General features: G+C 42.8%; 1 protein-coding gene across 2 annotated transcripts in view; it reads right to left on the bottom strand.

Annotated features, from left to right (window-relative positions):
• Positions 1-3,799: 3,799 nt before the first annotated feature.
• GOSR1 (golgi SNAP receptor complex member 1) overlaps positions 3,800-14,633 on the bottom strand; it is a 28,983-nt gene continuing 18,149 nt past the window's right edge. For both annotated transcript variants that reach the window (XM_036395158.2, XM_036395159.2), the window contains exons 8-9: positions 9,357-9,439; positions 3,800-7,806 (exon numbers count right to left, since the gene is read on the bottom strand). In XM_036395158.2, coding sequence (XP_036251051.2) covers positions 7,682-7,806; positions 9,357-9,439 — 208 coding nt within the window. In that variant the 3' untranslated portion in view covers positions 3,800-7,681. The remainder of the gene's footprint in view (positions 7,807-9,356; positions 9,440-14,633) is intronic.

Below are 14,633 nucleotides of genomic sequence, written 5' to 3'. Positions count from 1 at the left end.
AAACATCTCAGAACACCTAAAATAGAGAAATGGGGATTTCTCCATGAGCTCAGCTACCTCGTTTATGGGCTAAAAAAGCCCAACCAACTGACAACTGCTGGCCCTCATTGTTTCCAGCTTAGCTGTGATGTGAGATGCTATTCTTGGTCAAGAGCTGCCAGTGCTTCTGAAGCTTGTGAAGTTGTTTGCTTTAATAGCACACAGCATGAAGCAAAGCAAAGACTTCCCAGCAAAATGCTCCTTCTGCTGAGCTCACTGCATCTCCCTGCCTCCTGGAAATGTTTAATTACAGCCTGAGGATTCCAAAGCCTTTTCTATCAATTATTTGATCTCAGGCACAATTTCATAAAACCCTTGCTTTGTCCTCCTTCCCAGCAAGGATCAATGCAGATGGATCATTTCATCAGCTCCAGATGGGCAGAAAAACAGGCCAGTCCCTGACACCCTGTGCTGTAATTCCTCACTGGTCTGGAGCAGCTGGCCCGGGTATGCAGCAAACAGCAGGAAAACAAAAGAAGCTCCTGTCTTAAAGCAATGCTCTATTTCTACTTTGATTTTTGACTGCAAAACAGAGTGGGTATAAGCTGAATTGTCTTAAAAAATGAGTTAACAGCTCTTCTTCCTTTGCCCAGAACTCCCAGACCAGCAGCACTCACCTCCCAGGGGCTGCAGAAGGAGCTTGGCTGCTGAGCTAAGGAGCCCCATTTCCTCAGCAGGAGTGGGAGAGGCTCATTCCCCTGGGGTGTGGCTGTGGTTAGACCTGAGGATGCTGGTGGTGCTGCAGGATGGGCAACCCTGCCTGCCTGCCATGGCAAAGCTGGCTCCAGGTTTCCCAAGACACACACACACCCCTGAGTGAATGGAAAGGACCAATCCAAAATCCCCACAGCAGAATCCCTCCTTTGCCCTCCCAGGGTGGCACAACTCGGTCTGAAATCACCCTGAACTGTTACAAGAACTGCTCATCCCACTGTGTTTGTTGGTTTTTATTTTAAAACAATTTCACCTAAGCCAAAGCGTAGGCTTGGAAATTATTTACATTTGCTGAAATGTTTGGAAACACAGGAAGAGCTGGCCAGCAGATCCTGCTGTATGGAACACACAAGCTGGAGGTGCAGTTGCTCCCAGTACAAAGACCTATTTGTGCAGAGAGGGCAGACACACACCAGGAATGGTCCCTGCTGGAGCCCAAGCCCTCTCCTGCCTCCTTCCAAACTTATTTCTTTACATAAGCACTGCATGCTTTTATAGACCTGAGTCACAAACCTCCCCACTTCAGTAATATTTTGAAGTAAATTTAGCCCTGGTGATACATGCCTGACCTAGAGGGAACTGCATTTCTAGCACAGCAGGGAAATATCCCCATGTCCCCCCTCCTGCACTTGGGTGTTGTCCCACATCAAGGCTGACCAAGCCCTAGGGTCATTCCAGCCTCCCCTGACACTGAAGTGGGGGACACAGAAGATCCCACCAGCTTCCCACCAGTTTCCAGTGGGGACAAGCTCCTTGCAGGGTCCTGTCACTTTTTAATGTAATAAATTGTGGCTGTGTGTTAAAGCTGGACCTGCCAGGGCCACCCGATCAGCACTTTCCCAGCTACTCACAATTTCTTTTTACACCTGCAACATTCCTGAGCATCCTGCAGAGCCTTTAGAAAAGGCTCCCTTTAAAAAGCTGAAGTTTCAGCAGCATTTCACCCTGGAAGAAGCCAACTCAGCACAGCTCTGGAGCAGGAGGCTCTGTAGCAGATGACATGCCCAGGCACAGGCACCACGAACATCTTGGGGAAGTTTCCACTGTACAGCTGGCAGCTCAATGGGGCTTTGCAACCTGCAGAGAGGAGCTTCTATTTTCAGTGCAGCTTTAGGAAGACAAAGGATGAAGAATATTGTCCCCCACTTCCAAGAACTCTGCATCAGACGGAGGGGTATGGGCAAGGGAGATAAAGAAAAGAAATAAAACATTGAAACCCTCCCTGTTTGCAGCATTTGTGGGAGAGCCCCACGCTGTGCTTGTGCACCTCAGGGGTTATCAGTGAATTTCCTTCAGGTTTGCCTTTGATTGATAAGCTCCAATCACCCTGGACAACCCTTCTGGAGCTCAAAGGATGCATTTTTAAGAAAGAAACGAAAATTATGAAACAAACAAACAAAAAATTCCATGTATTTGAAATGTCTGAACAGGAATGAAGGGAGAATTGGACGGGCAGTGCAGGGAGCAGACAAAGCAGCACAAGATGTAAGATCCGAAGAGCCCCGATGGCAGGAGACCTCTCCAAACCCACAGGGTGCCGAAACCAAGAGAACCAGAAAACAACCCGCAAGGAGAGGGTGGCAAACGCTGCTTCAGGGGTGCAGAGGCTCTGATTTCCAGCCAGGCGCCTCCCGCCTCGCTCTGGAATCTGGGTTAGCAAAGCCTCAGGGTCCCCTTAGGAACAAAGAACAGGGGAAGGGCTGCGCCAGGCGGGGATGGAGCGGGGCAGAGCCGCAGCGAGGGGAGGATGGAGGCGACAGCAGGCTCCGAGTGCTAATGAGCACAGCCCAGCTGCCAAGGCACGGCGCTGGCAGCACGGATTTTCTACCTGGAGATGGTGGATAAAAAGGCTGGCATTCGGGAAACGGCAACACCAACTGTAAACATTGAGGTTTTCTATTAAAACACTCCAAAATCGAGTTCACGGCGCTGTACACCGCCCACGCTCGGTGAAAGGGAGGAAACAAAGGCACTGGTGTGAATTTCTAATGGAGGGCTCTGCTCCCTTTCAGCAGGAAAGCTGCTGGGGGAAGGCTCATCCATAATGCAGGAACAGCCACTGCGCCCAGCCTGCCAGCAAGGACAGCGCTTCCCAACGCGAACCACACTGCTCTGGGAGGGGGATGGTTAAAAATATATATCCTATGCCTGTGCCACTATAAATTATTGACTGTACAGGGAGCAGGAAAAAAGGATTCAGTGCCATTAATAATTTATTTTCTAATCCAAACGAAGATGGAATTTTATGCACCACTTATTACCAGCGCCGCAACTGGAAAAACTCACTGCACTCCCACTGTCTGGAACCAGAACTGCCTTTCCATTTTCAGAAGTTTTTTTGAAGTTTCTCCCTTTAGCTTGAGACATACAGTCAAAGCCTTCCTTGGGAGAGCATCTGGTCACTCCTGAATATTTAGCAGGCATTAAGGATACAGAGATGTATCCCTGCTTTAAGGCAGCGTTTACAGGCACAGCACGACAGCTCTGCAAGGAGAAATCCCTCTCTTCACTCCCAGGTACCACACCACCAGGCAGCTCTGCTGCTCTGAGAATACCAGGTCTGGAGTGGCACTGAAAGATATAGCATCGATTGCAAAAGCATCAGGCACAGGTGGATCCTCCAGGCACAATGCTGCCTGGCTGGAATAACGAGGGAGGTGGACCAGAGCACAGTGGGGCTGGAAAACCTCAGGGTAACAGGGTCCCCTCCGTCCTGAAAACAGAAATTCACAGAGAGAGATCTTCTTTTTAACACTTACCTCTAAAGAAAACCATCCCTGTTCCGCCTGGTGAAGAAACCAAAAAAATAAATCCAGGGCAAACCACCACGAGTATAATCAGCCCCCTCCCAGGCAGGAGAAACACAGCCCCCAAACCATTTTGGGTCAGGAAAGGTTCCATCACACCTGATATTTGATATAAAACCTGAGAACACACTGATTTGTATGTCCAGGGACAATTCCAAAGGGGTGGGATGAATCCCCTCTGCATCTTCCCTGAAGTTTAGGTAGGCAGAGATTGTCAAGGGGAGAGAGAAGCAAGCACCTTTCTTAGAATTCTAATTTATTATTAAATTACATATCAAAGCCTTTTTTTAAAATTTAATACATACAGAGAATGCACAATAGGTGAGAACAAAAATAATTACAGTTACAATAGAAGTTTCAAGAACGTGTATGATAAAGAAAAAAAAAATCAGAAAGTGCAATCAGAAACTCATTTACAAGGTATGGGATGTTTTGTGAGAAAGGGCTTTGTTTTGGGTGTAGAGTGTTTATTGAACTGCTTTCCTCACTCCTTACCACACAGGCCAACAGCTGCTTCTGTACTCAGAACTCGGACATCACCACTGGCTCAAATGTGCAGTGCCAGGAGAGGTGCAGGGCACAGAGGGCACGGGAGATGTAACCTGGGATGTGGCTCAGTTGTGGCTCACTGTGCCTCTCACTGCATTCTCCTGTCCTGCACATTCCACAATCCAACTCTGCTATAAGGAATTTCAGAACTTTCAGAATTTCCTCCTTCAGCACTGACAGCTGTTACCCTCTCCTTCCTGTCTCAAACGAAAGCTTTGGGACAAAACCAGTAAAAACAGGAAAAGGTTATGCCTCAGGTGATCTTGGGAAACAAGTTGCTACATTTAGAGAGTTAAAACTCTCATTTAGTTATGACTAAATGAGCTGCACCATCAGAAGGGGTGGAGCAGCCTCAGCTCCCTGTGCAGCAGTTCTGGGAAAGCAGCACCTCAGGGGACAGAGCAGGACAGCAGTGAACATTGCACCTGATACTTGCACATCACTAAAAATCTACTTTTGCTCTTTCGTTTTCAACATCCAGCAAGGAACTGACTCTTCTCACATTAATCCTAAGACAATGCAATGAAAGGACTTGTGAGCTACAAATGAAAATTCTTATTGATTACTCAGTAATCCAGCAGTAATTTATATCTCACTTTGATATGCAAAACTCCTGAAATTAATACTGGTTAAGAAAAAAACGTTGCCCAGGAAGGTCAAAGCCCTGCCAGTGCCCTGGGGAGAAGCCACAGCTGTGGACACAGTTCTGGGTGTTGCTCAAATGCCACTGCTCTGCTGCAGCACCAGAAACTGAAGATCTGTTGAACAGGTAAAAAATAACCTAAAGAACAGGGATAAAAATATTCCCACTCGTGTGAAGTGCGGCATCAACGTTACCAACACCATCCTTTGTGTTCCAGTGCCTGGCCAGGTTTGGAGAAGCTGCTTATCTGCTGGGAAGAATGAAGCAGAAATTGAAAAAAGAGCGTCTGTGTGTGTGAGACACATCCTGTAAAATACCCTGGATTTCCCCCCTTCATCTCAGTGCTCAGCAATGATTTTCTTAGCACGCTTCTGTTGGGTTGAGTTAGGAAACCGCCACTTTGGCAGGAATTGCAGGAATGAGAATTCTTTAACCACATCTTTTCTCCTCAGAGCAGGAGGAACCACACAGAATGAAAAACTCCAAGAACACATTTAGCAACAGGAGACACACAAACCTGTATTTTGGGATTTGAGGCAGAATGCTACAATGCACTGTGTTCATTTTCCAGTCCACTGTTCTGACCATAGGTCCAGGCTGTTGGAGATGAATTATGAGGCTGATTCTCCTGAAATTGGAAGCCTTTCCCTGGGCCAGATGCAAACACATCCCTCCAGGGAGCACAGCACAACACCCGCTCAACTCTGCCAGATGATGATGAAGGGAAAACTCCAAAGACAATTAAATGTATTCTTCAACACAAAACTGACTCAAAACCAGCACAAACAAAAACCATGGAGGGGCTGCCAACACCGAAACCATTTCCAGTAAAGCTTTATCAGAGATAATTCAGCATATTTCCATTATTTTATACTAAAATATATCAGTTCCTCCATAACATTTTCATAACATGAAAAATCAATTATGTTTACATATTTATTATAATCTACATATTTTCCATAGCAGCTTTTTCACAATAAGATTAAATATATGCACCAAATAATCAGTTAAGTCCAATAAAAAGACTTGTTATAAGATTAAATAAATGAATTTATTTATGGTACTGAAGATCTTATATTGCCAACTATAGAGCAACCAAATCCTACAAATCCTAAACAGATGCACAAGTGCTGATCAGGGTCCCTTAGGGTGGAGGAGGAATCAAAGAAAAGGCAACAGGGAGAGTTTGGTCTCCCAACACACAGATCCATTAATAACCCTCCTTTATCCATCAAGCTTTTTCGTGAACCCCCTTAATAAACACTTAATCTCCAAATGGGAACATTCCCAAATCAACCAAATAATCACCCTTTATTTCCAATACAAGCCCCACAGTTTTACACATCTTAATTCCAAATGCTTCCAAATCCCAATAGCAGGATGGCTGATCAGAAGCCCTTGTTGACTTTTTAGCACAGAGTTATTAAGTCTGCAAAGAAGCCTTTAAATCCAGACATTCTGGGTGTAACAGTGTGGGTTTGCACACTACACAAGTCTCTATTCCCTCCAACTCACAGGCACTATAAAATGAAGTAAAAAATTGTGTCCATCCTGCTGGACTCTGCTCCAGAGGAGAACCTGGGGACTGTGTGACATTTGTGGGTGATGGAATACATGGAATCTGTTAGGAGCACTCTAAGTGGATTGTGAAAAGAGTTAATCAAGTTCTTAGAAAGGTATTTCAGTGCCAAGGCTTGAATTTATTGGGTTATGATATGACAGATGGAAAAGTGTTGTTGAGAGAGCAGAAAAAGCTGCGATCTGGGAAGCTGCAGTACCAAAGCCACTGCAGATGTCAGCTTTGTTTACAGACAAACAACAGGGTTCTTTTTGCCTGTCCAGACCAAGAAAAAGTTTTTCCCCCCAGATAATGGTAAATAACACTTGTTTCACTATTCATCCAGTCAGCTCTTTGCTAGGAGGAGTTATGTCCAAAACCTTTGCTCACAGACACCTTTGCCTCAGCAATAACCATCATCATTTTCATTTCCAATCAACAGTTTAGATCATATCCTTCTTACCTGCACTATCAGAATAACTTCACCTAAATTACAGTATAGGCTTTGTAAACTGCTTATTGTGTCTTTATAAAGATCTTTATGATGCCAGCCAAAATGAAAGTATTTGCACCCAAAAGATTCCTTCAGGTCAACTCATGTTTGGTCACTTTTCAGATGACTGAACACTTGAGTAAACAGCTGCTGGGACACTGTGCTCCCTTTTTACACTGTGGGACTTTGTCAGCCCCTTTAAAGCCACAAGAAATCTTATGATCTCCCTCAGAGGGTACTTTCATATTCATGTTCTGTGCAAAAAGTGAACAGAACCCCCCTTTTTTTTTATTAACTTTGAGGAATTTGTGTGAAGCACAGTTTTCACAGCATGAATTATGCAGAAATAACTAGAATCTCAACCAGGAGTTAAGAAGAATTACAGAACATGTATTTAGTAGTAAAGCAACCTGAAGGCTTAAAGCTGCAATATTCATCTCTCAGGGTGAAATTCAGTACTGGGCTGGGATTAGAGGGAAGGGCCTTCCTGCTGAGCTTCCACACAAGGCAAACTTAATCCTCTCCCACTCCCCAGCCAGCACCAAACCTCCCCAGCACTGCTGAGCACTGGAACTGTTCCCCCAGTCCTGGTTAAGCATCCCATGGGCACTTACCTTGCAGTGAGAAAGGGAATTAAAGACAAACAAATCCCACCAAATTTAACCCAAAGGGAGGTGAACAGCAAGGGAGGAGAAACACTGCAGCTTCAGCCCAAGCCCAGTGTCAGTGGCTACCATCAGAAGCTCCAGACATCCACGCTGACAGCCCCAGCCACCAGCAGGCTGTGCAAGTCTGATGCTTCCCCCAAGTCACTTTTCCTTGGCTGGGAGGAGGGAAGGTGGTGATGAGGTTTGGCAGAGTCCAGGGGGAAGCAGCCATCAATGGAAGGCGTAGAGGAGCAGCAGGATGGTGCAGACGCCGATGACGCCGCCCAGGATGAGGGAATCGCGGCGCTTCCGGAGGTTGATCCTTTGGATCAGGCTGTTCACTGCTGGAAAACGGTCTGGGAGGGCTCTGAGTCAAGGGCACAGCACAAACAGGGATCCACCAACAAGCCCCAAAGGCTCGAAGGGGAAATGCCAACACTGGCACTACTCCCAAGCTGGGGGCAGCAGGAGCAGTAAAGGCTGGTGGACAGGGAGCAGGATTACAACAACTGCACTTCACTGACTGCAGACTAGCAGAGAAAAGGGAACAGCCCAGAGCTCACAGTTACACACAATTCGCTACCTGATCACCTCTGTCACCCTGATTTTTTAAGATTTTCTAAGCCTTCTGATGTTTACATTCTTGTAGCAAACTTTCTCACACACTTTCTGTAAATAACTTATTTTTTTGCATTCTTTTATGGAGAAGGAGAAATTTGATGGACTCTTGGTTTGTCCGTGTCATTGGAGAGGTGGCACTTTCACCCTCCAATGCACTGTCACTTTTGGAAAACTATAAATGTTGGAGTCAGAAAATAAACTTCCCTCTTCTTCACCTTGAGAGCAGTGGTGTGTGCACTTGTGTTGTTTCGTGTCCTATAGCAGCAACCTCAATTACCAGCATTTTAATCTCCAGCATGTGAGGCTTAGTTACTTTTATTAATTGTGTTCAAATGAGAATGAAAAAAAAAATGGGGTGGTTATATAAAACATCTGTGGAATTTCTTCAGTGAGATTCTGTTACTGGTGAAGAGAAAAACCAAAGGAATTTCTTCAATGGGATTCTGCTACTGCTGAAGAGAACAACCAAAGGCATTTGACTGAGAAAATCCTGCACATTGCATGACCCACACACTGTGCAAGCTCTGTAAAACCACAAGGGTGTAAATCTATCTCTTAATGTACAAAATACAACTGCCAACAAGACAATCAGAGCTTCGTGTCTTTGGAATCGAGAATCTTTTTTAAGGCCAAAGCTTCTTGAGATTTTATTGGAATGTTCTTGCCAGCTGCTAAGATCTGTAATGAAATTTCTGGGTTACCAAGATGCATCTTCCAGGATGTCATGTGTCTGACCAAACAGTGCTGACATTGTCCATTGACAGAGGGGAAGGAGTAAGTGGGAAAACCACAAACGTGCCTGACTTGTCAGCGTGGCACAATCCTCAGCCCTGAGACAGAATATGCACAGAAACCAACAAGCCAAAATCTCACAAGAGTGTAAGAGGATGCTCAGACCCTGACTTCTCTTAGCTGTAAACCACAAGAGGCAGTGATGAACACCGAGCTTCAGCTGTTTTGAAAGCAAAAAGCAAAAATGAAACTGTACTTCTAGAACAGCATACAGCAGGGAAGGCCATGAAAAGCTGTTGCAGACCTCTACCTGAAAATTAAATTCTGTTAATTTATATGCAGTGCCAAAATTTGACCAAAACCAATTTTTCACCCCATTTCCCATTAAGATGCTTCAGTCAGGTTATCAGGTGAGCCTGATAAAAACCTGGCCTGTTTGTCACTGCTGACAGCACAGGACACAGAGGCACTGACACTGCTGATGACAGAGTGAAATATTGTACCACAACTCTTCTTAGGCACAGGCAGCACCAATATTTAGGAAAAAGGATACTTGCCAAGGTATTCATCTTGCTTTGTATTGACTTCAACATCCCTCTCTGAGAAGTCATATTTTCTTTTGTTGCCATGGCAATGCTGGGGAAAGAAAGAGGATCAAGTTGTTGGTGCTAAGAATAATCCACAGCTCCCACAAGAGGAGAACAAGCAGGGAATGCTTCTTCAGAGGACAATGAATGGGGTGAAGCAACATGAATGAAACCACAATTTTTTCATTAATCTCTCTCTTTTAGAGTTAAATGATTTCAGTTTTAGATAAACTGTTAACAGTGTGAAACACTGAGATTTCTTGAAACAGGCAAGGTTTGACTTTTCTCCTCCAGCCCCAATGAAAACTGGTATTACCTTACAAGCAACATAGGAATTATGCTCTCATGGCTTAAGCTTTAAATTTAGAAGTTTGTTTCATCCCAAATGATGCTTCCATCACAGCACAGAAAAAAATCAGTTTCTGAAATCTGGTCCTAATTAAGAATATCCCCCATGGTATATAAGTTTTCATTTTCTTTGTTTCTTTACCAATAAAAAACTGAATTTCTCATTTAAAATGCTTTGGAGGTCAGAAAAAAAGCAACTCTGTTCTTAAAAACAAGATATTAAATGAAGATTATAAAGAATTGTTCAGCTGACAAAGCTTGAAGACACAGTGCCTGAGAAAGAAAAATATGGCAAATACTGCTCTCCTTGCTGGCATGTGTTTCAAAAACACATAAAGCAGGACAGAAATACAACAAGGCTTCATAATAACTCAGAAAAGTCACCTCTACTGCTGTTGACTTCATCTACAGGAATAACAATGATTAAAATAAGTCCTTGGATGAGTTTATGAGTCTTAAATGTGGAGGGGAAATGTTCTGGAGGAGTAAAAGTTAAGTGGAAAAAACACAACAGAAAAATATAAAAGGAAACTAAAGCTGTCATTTCAGAGGCAGGAAAATGTGAAATGCTGCTTTTACCTGATACAAACATACAATTTTTCAACGCAGGTATTTTAGTCCTCTAAAGTAAAAAACAACAAACTCACAAAACCACTGAAAATTTGCTGTTAAGAAGAGCACTCAGGGAATTCTGAATTACTAATAATCAAGTTAGGAATTTTTTTTTCTATCTGCACACAGGAAAGTTTGTTCAGTAACCTACAGACTCCTATCTCCCACCCCCACACTGACTTGATATTTGTCCAGATGAGTTTTTAATACAGTGTCTCTCAAAGCACTTCTGAATTAAGTCCCATATTTTTGTAAGATGCATCCAATGACTCATTAAAACATCCATTCATTTACAGAAGTGAAAACACAAAATGATTTCCAGTATATAAAGTGCTCTGAGCCACCTCCAAAATGCCTTTAGAAATAATTACTCAGAGAACACAAGGTTCCTGCTTTGACATCTGGGGAGTGAAACTGTCCATTCCATATGAAAAGGCAGGATGTAAAGGGTTAAGAGATTGACACCAATTTAATTTTTTTTTTATCCAGTATTTTCAAGAATTTAGCTCAAAGGGCTGGGTTTTACTGCAGAGCTCTGAAGGAAAAAAACCTGGGGTAATTACCATTTTTAATATGATATGGTCTAGTAATGAAATGTAATTGTGATATTCATGAACAAGAGTTTAACTGGATTCCAGCTACTATTAACACATCAAAATTCAACCAAAAAGCAATGTTGTTCACATATAATTTGATTATTCAACCCTTGAGCTGGTTTATCTAAGCCTTCAGATCTGTAAAGGAGATTATTAAATCTAAGAAGCAGCAGAAATCAGAGTTCCTGGGGACCAGTCCAGAGATTGGTTTTGTATCTTGAGCACTGCAGATTCCTCATATCCTCCATCAGACAGTTTTGGTTCCATTCCCACCCCTGACATATGTTCATTGACTTGCTGCTGCCATTGCCTCAGTGACAAATGCAGATTTTAAAAAAAATGAATCCCATTCTTGCCATTCACAAGATTGGCCCCATTTAGTCACACCCAGATCTCAGCACCTGGTTCTGCTGGCTCCGGAACTCGTGTGGACCTTTCCCATCAAAAGATGAACATTTCTTACTGGAACAGAGATGACCCCAATTCCACATTTCCCTTGGAAGCCAGCAGGAACTATTCTCAGTGCTGCACTGGCTGGAACTACCAGAGCTGGGTGTAAACCAAGTTTCTAAAACCAGATGGTATCTGGCCTGCTCTCTATATTTAATATTAAAGCCCTGCTCAAGCACAATGCTCAGCATTGCTGCACTACTGGAGAAATCTCTCCCAGCTAAGCCCAAGGTCAGAGCCATAAAACCCCCACCTATCTGTTCCCCAGAGCAGCAGGAGAATCTCAAATTCCTGGGCTTGCAGTCATATTTCCCTCAGAAGTTCTGCCACATTCCAAGTTTGCCCTTGATTGTTCAGCAGTGCCGTGGGTATGAGCGTGGCCAAACTTCCCTCCAAAGCAAACCCAGCTGATATTTGTACTTAGTTTGCTCTTTTCACTGGCATAAAACCCTCAGGGTTATTAACACTTCCAGGCATCATCTCAGATGGACAAGTCCAACATGCACAAATACACTTTTAATGCTGCCTGACTTGGAAGCAAAGGGTTTTGAGTTAAATTAGTGTTTAAGCTCTCATTTCACCCCACACTGCAGCCACATCCATCCAGTGTCACTGAGGGAAATGTAGCAAAAAATCAACTCCTGGCTTCACCCATTGAGACACATCAGTCAAATCTACACTGCTGGAGAACTGAAACAAAACTCTGAAGAAAGAAGTTGTGTTATTAAAAATCAAATAATTCACGTATTACTGGAACTCCTGCTTCATTTTGCATGCCATGAATCATACTTGCTCATTGAAATTCATGACAAGGTCTATGATTAGGGAATGGACTCTGTGACTGTGCATAGAAATGAAAGCTCTGGGTTTAAATTGGTAAAAATTCTGATTGCATCACTTATTCTTTGTCTGGAGATACATTTCTATATTTGTATCTCTAAATATACACGTATGTGTGTGCATCAATGCATACCTGCACTCACAGCCTGGCAAATTCCTTTATATATCCCTTTATATTCCTTTATTTATTCCATTGTTTCCTTTGATGAAGCCTAAGGTGAAAACAGAAGAAACATTCCCCCAGGAATGTAAGTGATTTTGCCTGGACAAGGTGGTTGTGAAATGAGAGAAATCTCCAAACGTGGTTCATGCCTTTAAAAAGTCAACACTCAGTGCATCTGAGCTTTTCCCTTTTATTAAATCCTAATTATTACCTAAAGAGATAGACCAAATACATAAGGAGATCATTTTTAAAAATAAAATTTATGGCTTTGGTCTGGCTTCAGTCCAATCTGCCAATATACAAACATTGATGGATTAGGTCTCAGAAACAGAATTACAACAAAATCCTAAGAACTTGTCACTCTCTACAGGCAAAACTATAAAAAATATTCCAACTGAGCCAACATAAAAACACAAGTTGTTAGAAAACAAGAAATAAATGGTCTGCTATTTTGGAGGAGTGATAATGTTTGAAAATGAAAACCTGAGAACTCCAAACATATTAAGCAAAATCTCTGCTTATATTTAAATCTGGCCAAGAGAAGTGAAGGCTGTTCCAAAAGAACTGCAGTACAAAGTATCACATCCCACTCGCTTCTGGAGAGAAATATGCTGCAGTAAGAACCCATGGCACGTAATTCATTTAAAAATTGATTAAAAGTTTAGTAATAATGACACATCTGGAGTGACAGCCCTGCTCAGAGCTTTGGTTACTGAATCATTTCAGCTCAGGTGCCCATGCACTCCCTGGCACGGATGTTTGCTCTGTGGAGAGCAAGATTCACACTCCTCACTCCTCTGGCTGACAGCAGATCAGAGCAAGGGCTCACAATTAGTGGCTGTAGCTCGTCAACAAAAGCCTCTGCACACACAGAAATGTGCTTCTCAATGTTTGGAATCAGTGCTTAGTAACAAAGCCTAAGGAAGTAAAAGTGTGAAGGAAATAAAACCCGATTTCCTGACTGGCTTAATTAAAAAATGACTAATGAACTGCAGCAGATGTAAACCTTGAAGACAGAGCAGTAGCCAGAATGAGCTAATTACATCTCAAGGAATCTGTCCTCAAACAGCTTCTTCTGCACAATTCCCTCTTTTATTTGGGTTACAATAGATAAAACAATGGGTGAGTTGGGTAAACTCCCATCTGGTAAATTCACTTGGAAGGCAGCAGGATTTGCCATCAATTAATGTCACACCCAAACACTTGCCATTACTGGGGACCACAAGAAAAAAAAAAGAACTCAACAACAATTCACCCTGGTTTTAACAGAGGCAGAATTCAACTCAGATATAAGTGGAATTACATTTCCTACTCCATGTTGTTACCAAACAAGCTCTTTTTGTACCAAAAAACTGTAGAACATTTTTGGCAACAACTCAAGCAAGAATTTACTCCAGATAACAAATTGTGCAAGGTTGAGAGCTTGGAGCTCCTCTGATGACACAGAATCCAGAAGCCAGGCCAATGACATAATTACATGTAATTTTGCAGGATATTAAGAGTAATAAATCACCATATGCTGCTTAATGTTCTGCTTACTTGGAGCTGGCAGCAAAAAAGAAATTCACCAAACACTGAACATTTTTGAGATGGAAAATTAGGGTTACAAGCATGGCAATACAGGAGAGGAAAGGACTAGAACACAAAACAAATACAGCTGGGCTAAGCTGGAGAAATATTTCTGTGAGGCTGTGGTGAAATTGCACCACATTTTCAGGTATTATTGCACTCATCCCTGCACACTGATGTGGTTTAACACACTCTTCCTCCATGTTAATTATCCTGAGCCCACTGTGTCTACTTAAACCAGCCCTTAATGGACACAGCCTTGCTGCACCTCTAATTATTCTTCTTGATCATTTATGTCAGTACATGCATTGTCTGAAAGCATATCTTACTTGCTTTCTTACCTTTTTTTTTCTCTTTTGTTTTAAAGCAATACTCTAAAATTTAAAACCATTAAATTGGGCATTATTACAGTTTGAGTTATTGGTCTGCAAAAGGTTGGCTTGGAAAGGGCACAGATAATAAAATTTGTGTTGCTGCAGTTCTACAATGTCTAGATTAGTTAGAGAAGGTATCATTTAAGTATCCAAACAATGTAAGGAAAGATAAATGTACAACAGCAATAACCTCTCAAGCAGTTGTGGTAAAAGCCCTCACCCATATCAGCTGCACACTGGGTGCTGAATATTCTGAATACATTGAAAGGTTACAGAAATCAGGTTTTACAG

This window comes from Molothrus ater, chromosome 21 (genome assembly GCF_012460135.2).
Source record: "Molothrus ater isolate BHLD 08-10-18 breed brown headed cowbird chromosome 21, BPBGC_Mater_1.1, whole genome shotgun sequence".
In the NCBI taxonomy this organism is placed as follows: Eukaryota; Metazoa; Chordata; class Aves; order Passeriformes; family Icteridae; genus Molothrus; species Molothrus ater.
This window is presented reverse-complemented; position numbering and strand designations above follow the sequence as displayed.